General features: G+C 38.9%; 1 protein-coding gene across 1 annotated transcript in view; it reads left to right on the forward strand.

Annotated features, from left to right (window-relative positions):
* The window catches only part of LOC108360047 (protein unc-13 homolog A-like), a 106,687-nt gene extending 93,882 nt beyond the window's left edge, over positions 1-12,805 (forward strand). Inside the window, exon 14 of the mRNA XM_017612185.1 lies at positions 12,093-12,805. Coding sequence (XP_017467674.1) covers positions 12,093-12,254 — 162 coding nt within the window. The 3' untranslated portion in view covers positions 12,255-12,805. The remainder of the gene's footprint in view (positions 1-12,092) is intronic.
* The last annotated feature ends 673 nt before the right edge of the window (positions 12,806-13,478 follow it).

Genomic DNA, 13,478 nt, shown 5'->3' on the forward strand with positions numbered 1-13,478 from the left:
GTCGACGAACGTATGTAACTGCACTTTACAGGCGGTCTCATAAAGATATGGAGAGTAGCAGCGCGGTACGGATACACTGGTAATTACTGGAAGGTACTTAAGCCAAATTCGCCATTTTAGTTACCTATGCGAAAGTTGAAGAGAATACTTACAAGTGGCGTTAACATATCCGGGCCTTTTAGTAAGAAACTATTCAGCGAAACGTCTGCGGATTTCGCGGCTGCGTCCCACACAAGGCGAATTTTATTTGGTTTGTGCGGATTTCGGACGATAAAAATTGGCAGGTACCAAACTTTACCTCCGCGATCGTTAATAGCTTCGTCCGGCAACTTGGTCGCATAGCTTTCTAAATTTTCAATTTGCTGTTGCATATTGCGATGAAGTTCTGGATCGGTAAGGAATTTACGCTCCAAACACTTAAAACGTCGGAGAGCAGTTGGTAAGCTATTAGGCAATTGTATTTGGTCATCTGACCACAGCAACCCCGCAATGTACCGACCTTCGCGTAACTCACAACCACGCAATATTTCTAGGGCTCGTTGGTCTTCACTAGAAACCGGGGTTTCCTTTGGCGTCGCAACGTCAATATTTTCGTTGATTACGAATGACTTTACGAGTTCATGTAAATCATTGTCGCTGCCGCAGTCGCACTTATGTAAATGTAATCCGCTGTGTTTACTCGGGTCATTTCCGCCTCCGAAAATTGTCCACCCCAGTCTAGTCTTCACTCCAATAGGGTCTTGCCACCCACCTTCACGCACTTTCAGAGCCATTATTAAATTAGGGTTATTTACGCCAATAATTAGCCGAAGGAATTACGTCACTAAAGCTTGGCAAAGGGACACCTTTTAAATGGTCGTATTTTTCACTTTAATTTGTCGGCAATTAAGATTCTGAAGCATATTTAAGCTTTTCACCGTGTGAACGCCGCGCAATGGGTATATTTCCCGTTCCGCATTATACCTGAAATTCGTATGTCAAGTCTTTGCGAGTCAGCTTCGTATCGATTTATGTCGCCGGTCAATGAATGCGAGAGGATCTGGAATGCCAGTTTCACCTAATTCATCTGCTGAGACTTTGCTCCATGAGAGTTACCGTTGATCCGTCGTCCATAAACGCGTATGTGAGTATTGTTTTGTTTTTGCCGTGTAATTCAACAGGTACAATGCGAAAGTAGTGTGGTATCGTTACTGGAAATAGAGCGATGATTATTCAGCATAGTTGAAGCCTCACTGCTCTGTCGACTATTTGCACTATGTAGCAATGCGTGATTACGTATTGTGCAGCCATCGATGCCGCACAACCTGTTACTCCAACAACGACGTGAGTGTGCTCCCAAGCAACTGTCGGCAAATATTTTTTCTTTTAATTACATCCCATCTCTCATCAGTAGTGAGTGCTTTAAATTGCTCACACTGAGAGACTTTGTGTGCCATACTGCATACTGCGCATCTGGTAACTGACTTAGATCCACGCGTGTTTTTGAAATACTGGAAGCGGATCTGTGAGTGTGCAATTGAGTTTCACGCTTGCTCGTTTTCTCGTGCAGGGTTTGTAACACCGACACGCTGCTTCAGCCAAGGTGGATAGCCAGCTGGAGAAATCGCTCAAGGTAGGGCTCTCAATCCCAGTTGAGTATATCGCCAGTCAGTTTTGCCTCTTGGGAGAGTTTATCTACAAATTCATGCAATAATAGTGGGCTGTTGAGGTACCGCTTAGTTTGCAAGCATGAATTGTTGCTACGATATTTTTGATGGCAAATGAAAAGTCGATGAGCAGGTCAAGTTTGCTCTTTCGGTGGCGGTAGTTGCCTTGCCTTATCAATGAGCTGTCTGAGTATTTGCTCAGGGCAGCCCAAAATACATTCTGAGCGTACATCATGATATCAGGCACCATATCTGGCAATACAAGCAGATTTCGCACGACTTCCCCTAGCTTTTCCACGTAGGCTCTTTTGAAGGCGAACTAAATTCTCGTGATTAAGGAGCCAGCCATTTGTGTGCTTTGCTCGTAATGCACTAACAAAAATGTGCCCTTGAGGCCACACGCAAATCTCTTGGTACACATTGTCGAGCTGCAAGCTGCGACGTCGTTAAATTAAATAGCATCGTTCGACGCAGCTGCGAATAGTTGAGTTGGTGACCGTGCAGTGCTCCGTAGATTTGGAGCCGAGAACGTTTAAATATGTCTTGCGAAATACCGTTGCCGCCTACTTGTATTTGCACTATGTAGCAATGCGTGATGACGTATTGTGCAGCCATCGATGCCGCACAACCTGTTACTCCAACAACGACGTGAGTGTGCTCCCAAGCACTGTCGGCAAATATTTTTTCTTTTAATTACATCCCATCTCTCATCAGTAGTGAGTGCTTTAAATTGTTCACACTGAGAGACTTTGTGTGCCATACTGCATACTGCGCATCTGGTAACTGACTTAGATTCCACGCGTGTTTTTGAAATACTGGAAGCGGATCTGTGAGTGTGCAATTGAGTTTCACGCTTGCTCGTTTTCTCAGAGGTAGCAGTAGGATTTGTAACACGACACGCTGCTTCAGCCAAGGTGGATAGCCAGGTGGAGAAATCGCTCAAGGTGGGGCTCTCAATCCCAGTTGAGTATATCGCCCAGTTCAGTTTTGCCTCTTGGGAGAGTTTATCTACAAATTCATGCAATAATAGTGGGCTGTTGAGGTAGCCGCTTAGTTTGCAAGCATGAATTGTTGCTACGATATTTTTGATGGCAAATGAAAAGTCGATGAGCAGATCAAGTTTGCCTTTCGGTAGCGGTAGTTGCCTTGTCTTATCAATGAGCTGTCTGAGTATTTGCTCAGGGCGCCCAAAATACATTCTGAGCGTACACATGATATCAGGCACCATATCTGGCAATACAAGCAGATTTCGCACGACTTCCCTAGCTTTTCAACGTAGGCTCTTTTGAAGGCGAACTAAATTCTCGTGATTAGCCATTTGTGTGCTTTGCTCGAATGCACTAACAAAAATGTGCCACTCTTGAGGGTCACCACTAAACACCGGCAAATCTCTTGGTACACATTGTCGAGCTGCAAGCTGCGACGTCGTTAAATTAAAAGCATCGTTCGACGCAGCTGCGAATAGTTGAGTTGGTGACCGTACAGTGCTCCGTAGATTTGGAGCCGGGAACGTTGTAAATATGTCTTGCGAAATACCGTTGCCGCCTACTTGCGGGACCTGGCCGAGCGCTGCCGCAGTTTGTCTCGACGTCTGATGCGGTGACTGCATAACTGTAGGCACCGGTACTTCACTGCTGCAAGCTTGACGAATATTGTATACGTGATTTTGCTCAAATTGTGGAGCAGTAGGATATAAAACTGTGTTACCAAGAACACACGAACTGCCGTCAACGACCTCTATAAGTTCTTCTGCGTTTAAAATACGATATTTTTCACGCAAATACTCTTGCCTTAAGCGCATAGTCTCTTCGAGATGCTGTAAACGGAGCTGCCTTTCCCTGCTGAGGATTGGCGGTTATTGTGATGCGGTGAGACTGCCACCGTCGACATCTGCACTTACGTGTACATTTTGGTCTGCAGACGGTGCAGGAATAGTGAGGTTATGATCACTATCATTTTGCACCACGGCCTCTTCAGTTATTGGGCTCAGCATTTCTGGGACACCATCTGCCTGCGCCATTGTAGAATATATTTGCGATATATTTTCGCAGATTCCAGTAAGGTTTTTTAAAGAAATTGTTGCAAACTTTAAAGAATTAGGCGACACTAAGTTTTAATAGCAATGCTTTATTTAATGTACGGTTGCATTAAAGCGTGGTGCTTTAAAAAACCTGCAAATATATTATTTCAATTGGGTTTTTACATTTTAACAATTCATATTTTCAGTTAATTAATAATTCAAAATAATTAATCAATTTACCTTAGTTTTCTTTATAGTTTCTTGATATCAATTTTACAATAAAAAACAGGTCTGGTCTCTATCGCGAAATAACTTAAATGACCGAAATAAGGAGACGAATTGGCAGAATTAATAATAAATAAGAGATCGAAACTCCGCGCAGAGTTGCAAATTTAGTACTCGTTTTTAAGCGTTGCTCAAATCGGTAACAAGCCACATGGGCGTAGCCAGAACGAAATTCAGTGGGGGGTCCAATACAATTTTTTTTTTTTCAAAACCAATAATTATTACTACAAAATTGTTATTATAGCTTAAAATTAGTGTAACCAATAGAGGTATGTTGTACACAAGCACATAAATAGAATCTCCATAAAGCTGATATAAAACTATTCGTCGATTAAATAATTAACTTTTTACTGCGCATGTTTTTTTTACGAGGAGGAAGCATCGAAAGCCTAACTCCGTCAGGGTGAGACTTTAACCCAAACTAAACCTCCTACCATCATGTACTGTTCCCCACCCGGTACCACCGTCGAGGATTTTGTCGGAATAATAACACTGTGTGGATGATAAAGTTATAGATCTAATGATGCACAAAATACATGCATACTTAGAGTTTTGAATACCCCCTCACAATCTGGACTTAAGGTATAAAAACGCGTTCTTCGTAGTTTGAGCCTTATAATTGTTCATAACTTAATTTCCTTTTATCCGATTAAAAATATATACAGTGCGTACACGGTCACCACAACCCTAAATACGTACACTTCCTTGATTAAGGCAAGTCTCTAAAACAAAACATTTTACCTCAATACCTTCAACTTTCTTTGTTTATGCATGCCACGCACACGAAATTAGAACTTTTTGCATTTTTTGATTAACCTGTATTCTGGAAAAACTACAAAATGGTGTTTCAGTTAAAGTGATGTGCGATGAGCAGGACCGAAGAAAATAAGCAGGAAAAAAGGAAGTTTAAGCGCTTAGATAAACCTTAAAACATTAGTAAATATGCTCCCAAATACATAGCAAAAAAAATTCTAAGTACAGGGTAATATTTCGTTTTTTATTCAGTTTATTTCAAGGATTGGACGGAAATCGAAATTTTCATATTTCCAGTGCTGTTAATGCATCGATTTAGTTGTCACTTTTTTACTATTATTAAAAATAATGCGGATTATATTACACTAAGATATGAATCCTTAATTTATTTTCAAGACTGAATTTAATTGTTTTCAAATATTTGTTATCCTCCATTTGAGTTAATTATTTTTAGTCTCTTCAATAGCACCAATGCCTTCCCGTAGAGACAAACCTTTGGTTTTACATTTTTATATCTAAGCAGAACTGGAATTGAAGTTACGAGTTAAAAAAAAACAAATCGGTTTTTATACTATTACTAGCAGACCTTGCTAACTTCGTCCGACCCAGAATTAATTTTTTATTTAAACATTTGGTCCAACGTTTTTACCAACAATTCACGTTCACGTTTGGTTTTGTGGCCGTCAGAAGGCGTATCATCCATGGCCGTCTTAAATAACCTAATGAAAGCGTTATGTCCGTGAAGAAGTTCTTTTGGCAACAATTATCTGGTCCGATGATGGATCGTCCTTGAATCTGTATAGTACAGTTTGTCGCAATTTCAAAATGGGGGAGTATTATTAGTCCACAGAAATCCAATATACATAGACTTATTTCAGACGAAATACCTTAGAAGTCTTACAATTGTATTTGTAGGCATTCATCAAGAATAGTCTTTAGTCTTTTTAGTCGCCATAAAGCAAGGACCGCAATCGTTCTGGTGATTGATTTAACGGTGGTAATTTAAATTAGATCCTTGGTGTCTCCGATTGACTACACTTGACGATTTTTACCAATAACAATAACTCCAGCGCCACCTTGCAGCTCTTTTTGTGCAATAGTAGATATTGCCCTTACCGTTACCAATATATTCATATCTCGGATATGAGCCAAATCGGACAATGATACAAATCGGCCACGAGACAATCGAAAAATGAGACAAATCGGTCACGCTTACCTTGCCTGCCCCGTCCATCGCAATTCATCGATGGCGGTGATGTCAGTCTTTATTTTCCCGCGGACATCAACCAACCGGCAGAGGCACCATCCCTATTAAGGGTCCGGATATTCCAGGTGCATACCCTCAAATCATAGTTCTTTATACGTTTGCCGTGATCATCATCAAAAAAAGCGGACATCATCCAAGGCATGTTTTTTTTCATTGGGTAGGGATTTAACTGGCAGGGACCCAAGCCCAGCGCACGCGGGGTTATACGTCTTTTCACATTAGCTCGCTCCCAAACGGGGGTTTGGTCGCTACCCAGGGGATACGTGGATATAAATATCCGGAGGAATTGAGCTGCGATTTGAACCGTAAGCAAACTAATCGCTTCTGCCCACTCCCAGGTGAATTTCAAAAGCTTTGCAGTACTGGAAAATTTACAGAACATATTGGTCAAAGGCGAATATTTCAACTAAAACCTAATGTAGTTTTTAAATTTATAGCTCTACATACCTGTATACCGAATAGTCGGACAAGACGTTACTCTAAATAAAAAATATAAAAAATTAAATTTTCCGTGTACTGCAGTGATTCCCAAAGTGGTCCAGGTGGACCCCCAGGGGTCCACGGGGGACTCGACAGGGCGTGAAAAAATATGAGGGTCCACGAGTTGTAAGTGAGGGTACACGTAAAATCATCTGGTCTGGATAGTAAAGAACCAAAATAGTTGCTTGATAGCCTATTTATTTAACTTTAATGTACATATAGTCCTCTTGACGCACTGGTGAACCTATGAACTTACCGTCACATTGTGTTATCATACGTAGGGAAGACTTAAAGGCCACCTGCAGACTAAAAAGTAACGGATGTTGGTATAACACTGAGTGAGGCGATGCGGAAATTTCCTGCGGCACATATTTGAGCACTTGTGTATTTTCAATGCTACAGAATAGTACGCCACCATTACCTTTGTTGAAGATATTCTAAAGAGAGGGAGAGAGTTCCCTGAGGGGAAAGCTGGCTTAACTCCAGCACTGAGCCCACACTCGCACATTGTCGAATCTTCACTGATGGCTCCAAAACTGTCAACAGGTACAGCCAAGCTGCACTTGAGGCATTGGCCAGCACTCTATCTAAGTACTTCCAAACTAGTTCGGCAATGGCAGTCTCGACTATATTATGTTGGTACAGATAACGAGCTTGCTTTACTCTAGGTGCCGGACAACTCGGGATTGCCTGGAAATGAGACATCTGACCCTTTTGCCACAGTTGGCTTAGACCAGGCATTCCTCGATCCGCAACCAGTTATAGCATTCCTCACTTCGGCCATCGAAGCCACCATCAGAACCTGGGTGGATACTTCGCTCAGCAATGACTGGGAGTCATGGAGTGGATGCAGGTGGGCAAAACTCATGTTGCCTTCAATCTCAGAAGGTCTATCTAGTTTTTTCCTCTCACTGAGAAGACGGGACTGATGACTGGTCACTTCACGTGCCACAAACACCTGACTGTGATAGGCGTAAATGACAAGTCCATTTGCCCTTCTTTCCTTGAAAAGGATGAGACGGTGGAACACTTTTTGTGCTTCTTGCTTGCTTGGTTGTTTGTTATCAATTTTTCTAGATTTGTTCTTTTCTCTATTGTCAGTTTCTGAATAAAAAGATTAGCGTAAAAAGCTTAGCCGTTTTGTTGTTTTAAGTTTTGTGTTTTAAAAATGTGAGTGATAAATATTTTTTCCGTCACTTTAAAACTCGGTGAGATAAAAATAAAAATGATGCCATCAACACAAATAAAAGGTTTGACAAATACATCACGTGCAAATTCACGAGTGTGGCGAACGTGTGAGGAGTTTATTTATTGCTCTTAAGAAATGTAACTCCTCAGACCGAGATAGTTCTTTCATGGCTTTACGAGCTCTGCTTTTTAAAACTTGCAAGTGTGTAATCACATTATTGTATTAAATAGAACACAGGAAAATATTTTATTTTTATGTTTGCCACTCCGAATTTAGTTTTGGGACTCACCCGCGATGCAGAATGACATCGTTACATTTAATCTTCACATTTTTTGATGAGCTATGGGAATAATTTATAAATTAGCATCAGGGGGTCCACCGAAACCAGTAAAATTTTGAAACGGGTCTACGAGAAAAATAAGTTTGGGAACCTCTGGTGTATTATGTAATATACCTCTGCAATTTTGTAAGATAAACTAAAAATGTATACATCGTTTTAAGCTGTAATTATTTATCGAGCTAGCATTTCCTAGTATTATTTTTGAATATATAAGAAAAAATTTGGAATTTGCATACCTGGCTACGCCCCATGAAGAGCCATCTCATCAATTATTTTCATTGTCCATGCTTCTACGCCAAGGCGAATTTATACAAGGTGGTGTTAACAGAATAAAAAAAATTACAATTACAAATTATACGCACATTGATCTGTAGCTCGTTTCTGTAACAATTCTCTACAAAGGCGAATTGAGATATGAATTCGCCGCCCTGTTCTCTACTGCTAATTAGTAGGTGAGAGTGACGTATTTTCTCTACCAGTAGAGAAATAATCGGTAGAGAAAAGTTACAGAAACGGGCTACAGTACAAAACAAAATTACAACAAACACGTAATTTTGACAAAAGGTACAAATTCGCCGTAAAATCAGCGGATCCGATAGCCTTGCTTCTACGCCATACACCAGGACGGACATGTAGCTCGTTTCTGTAACAATTCGAATTGAGATATGAATTCGCCGCCCTGTTCTCTACTGCTAATGAGTAGTAGAGAATGACGTATATTCTCTACTAGTAGAGAAATAATCGGTAGAGAAAAGTTACAGAAACGAGCTAATGATGAGTTGACTTAAATAAACTAATAATGGTGATTTCGTTTCTTCCAAAAAATTTTGCCTTTTGAGTGCCCCTTTCTCTTTTCGTGTTTCATTCTAAATTAAAGGCAAACGGTGAGAAAATTGTGTGCTCGCTTCTTAAAACGTCTCACTCTTTTAATGCAAAAAGGCACATTCTCTCCCCTGTGGAGCTTTGTCAGGGGTGATGGTTGACCTGAAAATCAAATGGTTGTTTAAAACGACATTATTTTGAAATGCGTTAGCTAGACAAGTACAAGAAGGCAAAACAATGCCTTTTCACAGGGTTGAGTGTGACGTCAAACACATTTGCACCGGGGAAGGGTAAAATTTTTTGGAAGAAACGAAATCACCATAATTCGTCTACTTTTTCGAAATTACAGGTGTCAATTCTCAGTCGCGTATGCGCTGACTGTTTGTCTGATGACAGGAGATACATCGTTTTGTCCTCATTCACTATCAGACCCAAGCAATTTGCTTCTCCATCTAATTTCGAGAAGGTATAAAAGACGCAATGATTGTTTGAACGGATGATTTCCATGCAATTCTTCAGAAATCACATGAAAGGGAGTCGCCCTGTCTGAAACTTCGTTTGGTATCAAACCTCCTGCCCAGTGCGGCCGCGAATCATTTTTAGTGGTAGCCAAATTCCTTAAAAAAAATGGCTAAAACGAGCTAAAAAACGTTGTGGCTAAAATTTTTTACTGACGTATACGTATAAGTATACCCGCTAACATTTTCAATAAGTAATGGCATAGAAAAACAATGAACTCTGAAAAAAAAACCTAATATTTTATCCAACCAAACACCTTTTTGTATAAAAGGTGCAATATACGACACCAGCTTGCTGGCTCCATCAAGTGATTGTACCATCAGGCTCGACGTATATAACTAACTGGTACATTATTTATTGCTTTAAAAATGAGGTCCAGGAAAGATCGAAATGATTAGAGCCGAAATTTCATAATTTTTCTACCATTTTGTTAAACATTATTTTTTTTTAATTCACAACTGTAATATCGTGAATGTAATCTTCCACAAACACGGCTTTGACTCATATAGTGCAAGAAATTTCCGCAAAAATACTTTTTACTTAGAAAAATTAGCTAATTTTACCACTCACGACACCAGCATGCTGGTACAATCATAAAATTTTCAAATAGTTTTTTAGGTCGCACCAGCAGCTCAACACCACAAGAACATACACAGTAAGGAACATACAATACATATATGTATATATATCAGTCTTTCTTAGTTTAAAAATTCATCTCTTACATAAATGAAAAAAAATCAGATCAAATTAAGCATATACAACATTTTCATGCCAAATATGAATAAATTCTCCAAAGGGCTATAAAAGGGCTAGGGGCAGTTTTAAATTTATGTGACCAAAAAAAGTATGTGGTAGCTAATCTAGCCACCAAAGGGCTTAAACGGCAACACTGCTCCTGCCGTATTATATTCGTTGTGATACCAAATTCCAACATTGCGGCATAAGGGCAGCTTATTTTCGTGCGGTCGAAAGCGGCTTTGAAATCGACAAATAAATGGTGTGTGTCGACCTTAAGCTGATGCCACATAAAACTTTCGCTTCGCTTTACGTGACAGATTCGCTTTGACAGGTAAGATGAATTGTATGAAAATGCACAAAGCATGACACATAAATCGTTGAAGCTGCAGCGCGAAGCGAAAAGATGGCCAACTCCCATCTTTTTGCGCGCTTTGACAATCAGCCGATTTAATATTTATTTTGTTTCGTCCAAATTCGGGTTTTCATGCAGAAACATAAAACTTAATTACATTGCTGATAATTTTAAATCAAAATAATTAAAATCCACAGCAACTTTGATGAGTAAAAAAGCGGTACAACATTGTTTTCTTGGCGTTCATTGTGGCATACCTTTTGCGTCTGGCGCTTTGCTGGCAAAGTTATAAATGTCACGCAAAGCTACAAAGTTTTATCTGGCATCAGCTTTACTCTCGCGGGTAGGGTTCGAACGATACTATCGATATTGAGTAAGTATCGATACTGAGGGTTTTAAAATGAGTACTTTAATACTCGATACCTTATTTGGTGAATTTACTCGATACTTTCCAAAGTACTCGTAGTATCGAATACTTTTTAAAAAACACACTTTTTAAATTTTTTCATCCATTGCTTTCTTTGCTTATATGGATTACTATCATTCAATTTTGTCCATCACTTAAATCAAACTGAAATTGCGTGTAGTCTGTTGCATAACCTAAACCAAATAAGTTAACGTTTAATGGCCTTATTCTTAAAAAATAAAGTAAATTTAAAGAGCTTAATAAAATGACATTTTCATAAATTTTTCAGTTTATAAACCTTTTTTATTTTTTATGAATACGGCCATAAAACTTTACGTAAAGTTCACGAAAATGCAGAATTTTTAGAAACTTTTTGGGTACGCAGTTTTGTAACCTATTTAGATTTACGTGTATCCTACTACGATTGAAAAATAAAATAATTTTAGTATCCCAAAAAATGTATTTTAATGAGTCCGATACTGAGTAGTATCGATACTTTTTCCCTGAGACTTTTAGAGTATCGATACCATGAGCTCGATGCCAGAATGAGTACTCAGTATCGATACCAAAGTCTGGAATTTCGAACCCTACTCGCGGGTCTCTTCGAATATTTGGCATATGATGTGGTCTAAAGCCACACTAATAAGGCCGAATCAGTTCGTTGGTGGTGGGCTTGTCTTTCACACAATACGCTAGATAAGACCTTATATCCGATGCTTAGAAGGCTGATCCCGCGATAGTTGGCACGTATGGAGTGGTCGCCATTCCTGAGAATTGGCTAGAGCACACGCAATTTCCAATCGTCGAGAATGCGTCCATCATACCATACTCTGCTATTCGTACCTCTCAGATTCAGGCGGTGAGAGATCTCTTCCCTCTTTATCGATAGGGCGTTCGAGTTTACCTTCTCCACTACTTTCAGTGCTGTTACCTCTTTAGAGAGGTGGAAAGGTGTTTCCCCTATAATTTAAGTATGTTCTGAACATCAGGCACTAGATAGCACTGGTTGACAGCTGTAGTATACGTCGAAAGGCCTTAAGACTTTTCCGGGTCCGGACATTCCAGGTGCATGCTCTCAAATCGTAGTACTTTGTACTTTTGTCATGCTCGTCATCAAAATAAGATCCTTTCCGAGGCTTTATTTTACCTTTCAGTGGAGTTTTTTTTTTACGTGGCCAGTGTTCGGTCCACCCAGATTTTCAAGATTTTGTGACTTTTGTTTTGTGGGCTATGCAATTCAAAAATATTTTTATTGTATTTGTGGCTATTTTTTAGGGTTCGGTTGCATGTTGGCTGCCATTACAACGTCGTATACAAATGGACGAGACTGGCTGGACAATCTTACGAATCTTATCACAACGTAATAATGATGAAGTGGCCAAAGAGTTTGTCAAACTAAAATCAGAAATACGCCAGGAACCTATGATGGGCACATAACTCGATTAAATTGTTGCAATATCGGAAAATATTTAATTACTAAAATAAAGTAATTAAATTTGAAACTGAATGTAAAAATTAATTAACTAATTAACAATATATAAATTCATATCGTCGTTTAAAGTACAAAACCGTGTATCAAGATAATGCAAAACCGCGTATATGAGGTTGCTTAAATTTTACAATAGGGCTTAAAAACATCTGATTTCAAAACGGTTCTCTGTTTTATAAAAGAATCATATTGCAGGCTAATTTTATAAATCGACATTTTGGTAAGAATGGGTAAGGCTTGATGTCAGGAAATTCCGGTGAACAAATCTAATTTTTGGCACAAATGTCAGTTACGCGGTTTTGCAGAACGACGATACGCCGTTTTCTACTTTTAGCGACGATATACTGTAATAATATTGCAAATAATAAGTACCAATATTAATATAAAATATATTTAATAGTAATAAAAAAAACACAATACACGGTTATATGTATATGTCATTACACGGTTAATACCATTACTATTAAATTTTTAAAATACAGAAAATAAAAATATATTACGACATTAAATCTTATTTATTAAACAACAACTCCTGCTGTAACTATTATAACTATGATTTTAATTTGTACAACTATCGGAAGCAATTAAAAAATCGTACGTTAACATTTACATATATATATATGAATGTGTAAATTTGCAAAACATACATATATATGTATGTCCATGTGTATTTGCTACAAATTCATTTGCACAATATTGCCAGTTAATGATTAAGATCAAAACTAAACATGTACATATACATACATACATATATAATAAACAAAAGCCGAAAATCCAAATAAACAAATCATTAATAAAATAATGCGTCTTATCAAATTTGGGCATGTGTTTCTACACTGACACCATTAAAAAAACAACCTGCCACAAGCGGCATTCTGTTTGACTATCCTTTCGCTAAAATCGTTTGAACAGTGCTAACATCATGACCCCTGCGCTTTCACATGCGCCACGGAGATTTGTGTAAGAGCGCCGTTGGCATTGTAGAAACCCCAAATACGATTATTGGTTTCACAGGCAATAGATATGTGCGTGGAAACACCACTCTTGCTAAAGTTTTAAACTTGCTAATGCAACCGTGTTCGAGATTTAAGGCCCCGTCAGATAGAAATTCTTTTCTGCGTCACGGGGACGCTTTTAACTGCCATTGAAGTTAACTTTGTGACTTTGAGTAG

The sequence above is a fragment of the Rhagoletis zephyria genome, unplaced genomic scaffold (assembly GCF_001687245.7).
Source record: "Rhagoletis zephyria isolate East Lansing unplaced genomic scaffold, Rhagoletis_zephyria_1.1 Rzeph_scaffold_00509, whole genome shotgun sequence".
Lineage (NCBI taxonomy): Eukaryota > Metazoa > Arthropoda > Insecta > Diptera > Tephritidae > Rhagoletis > Rhagoletis zephyria.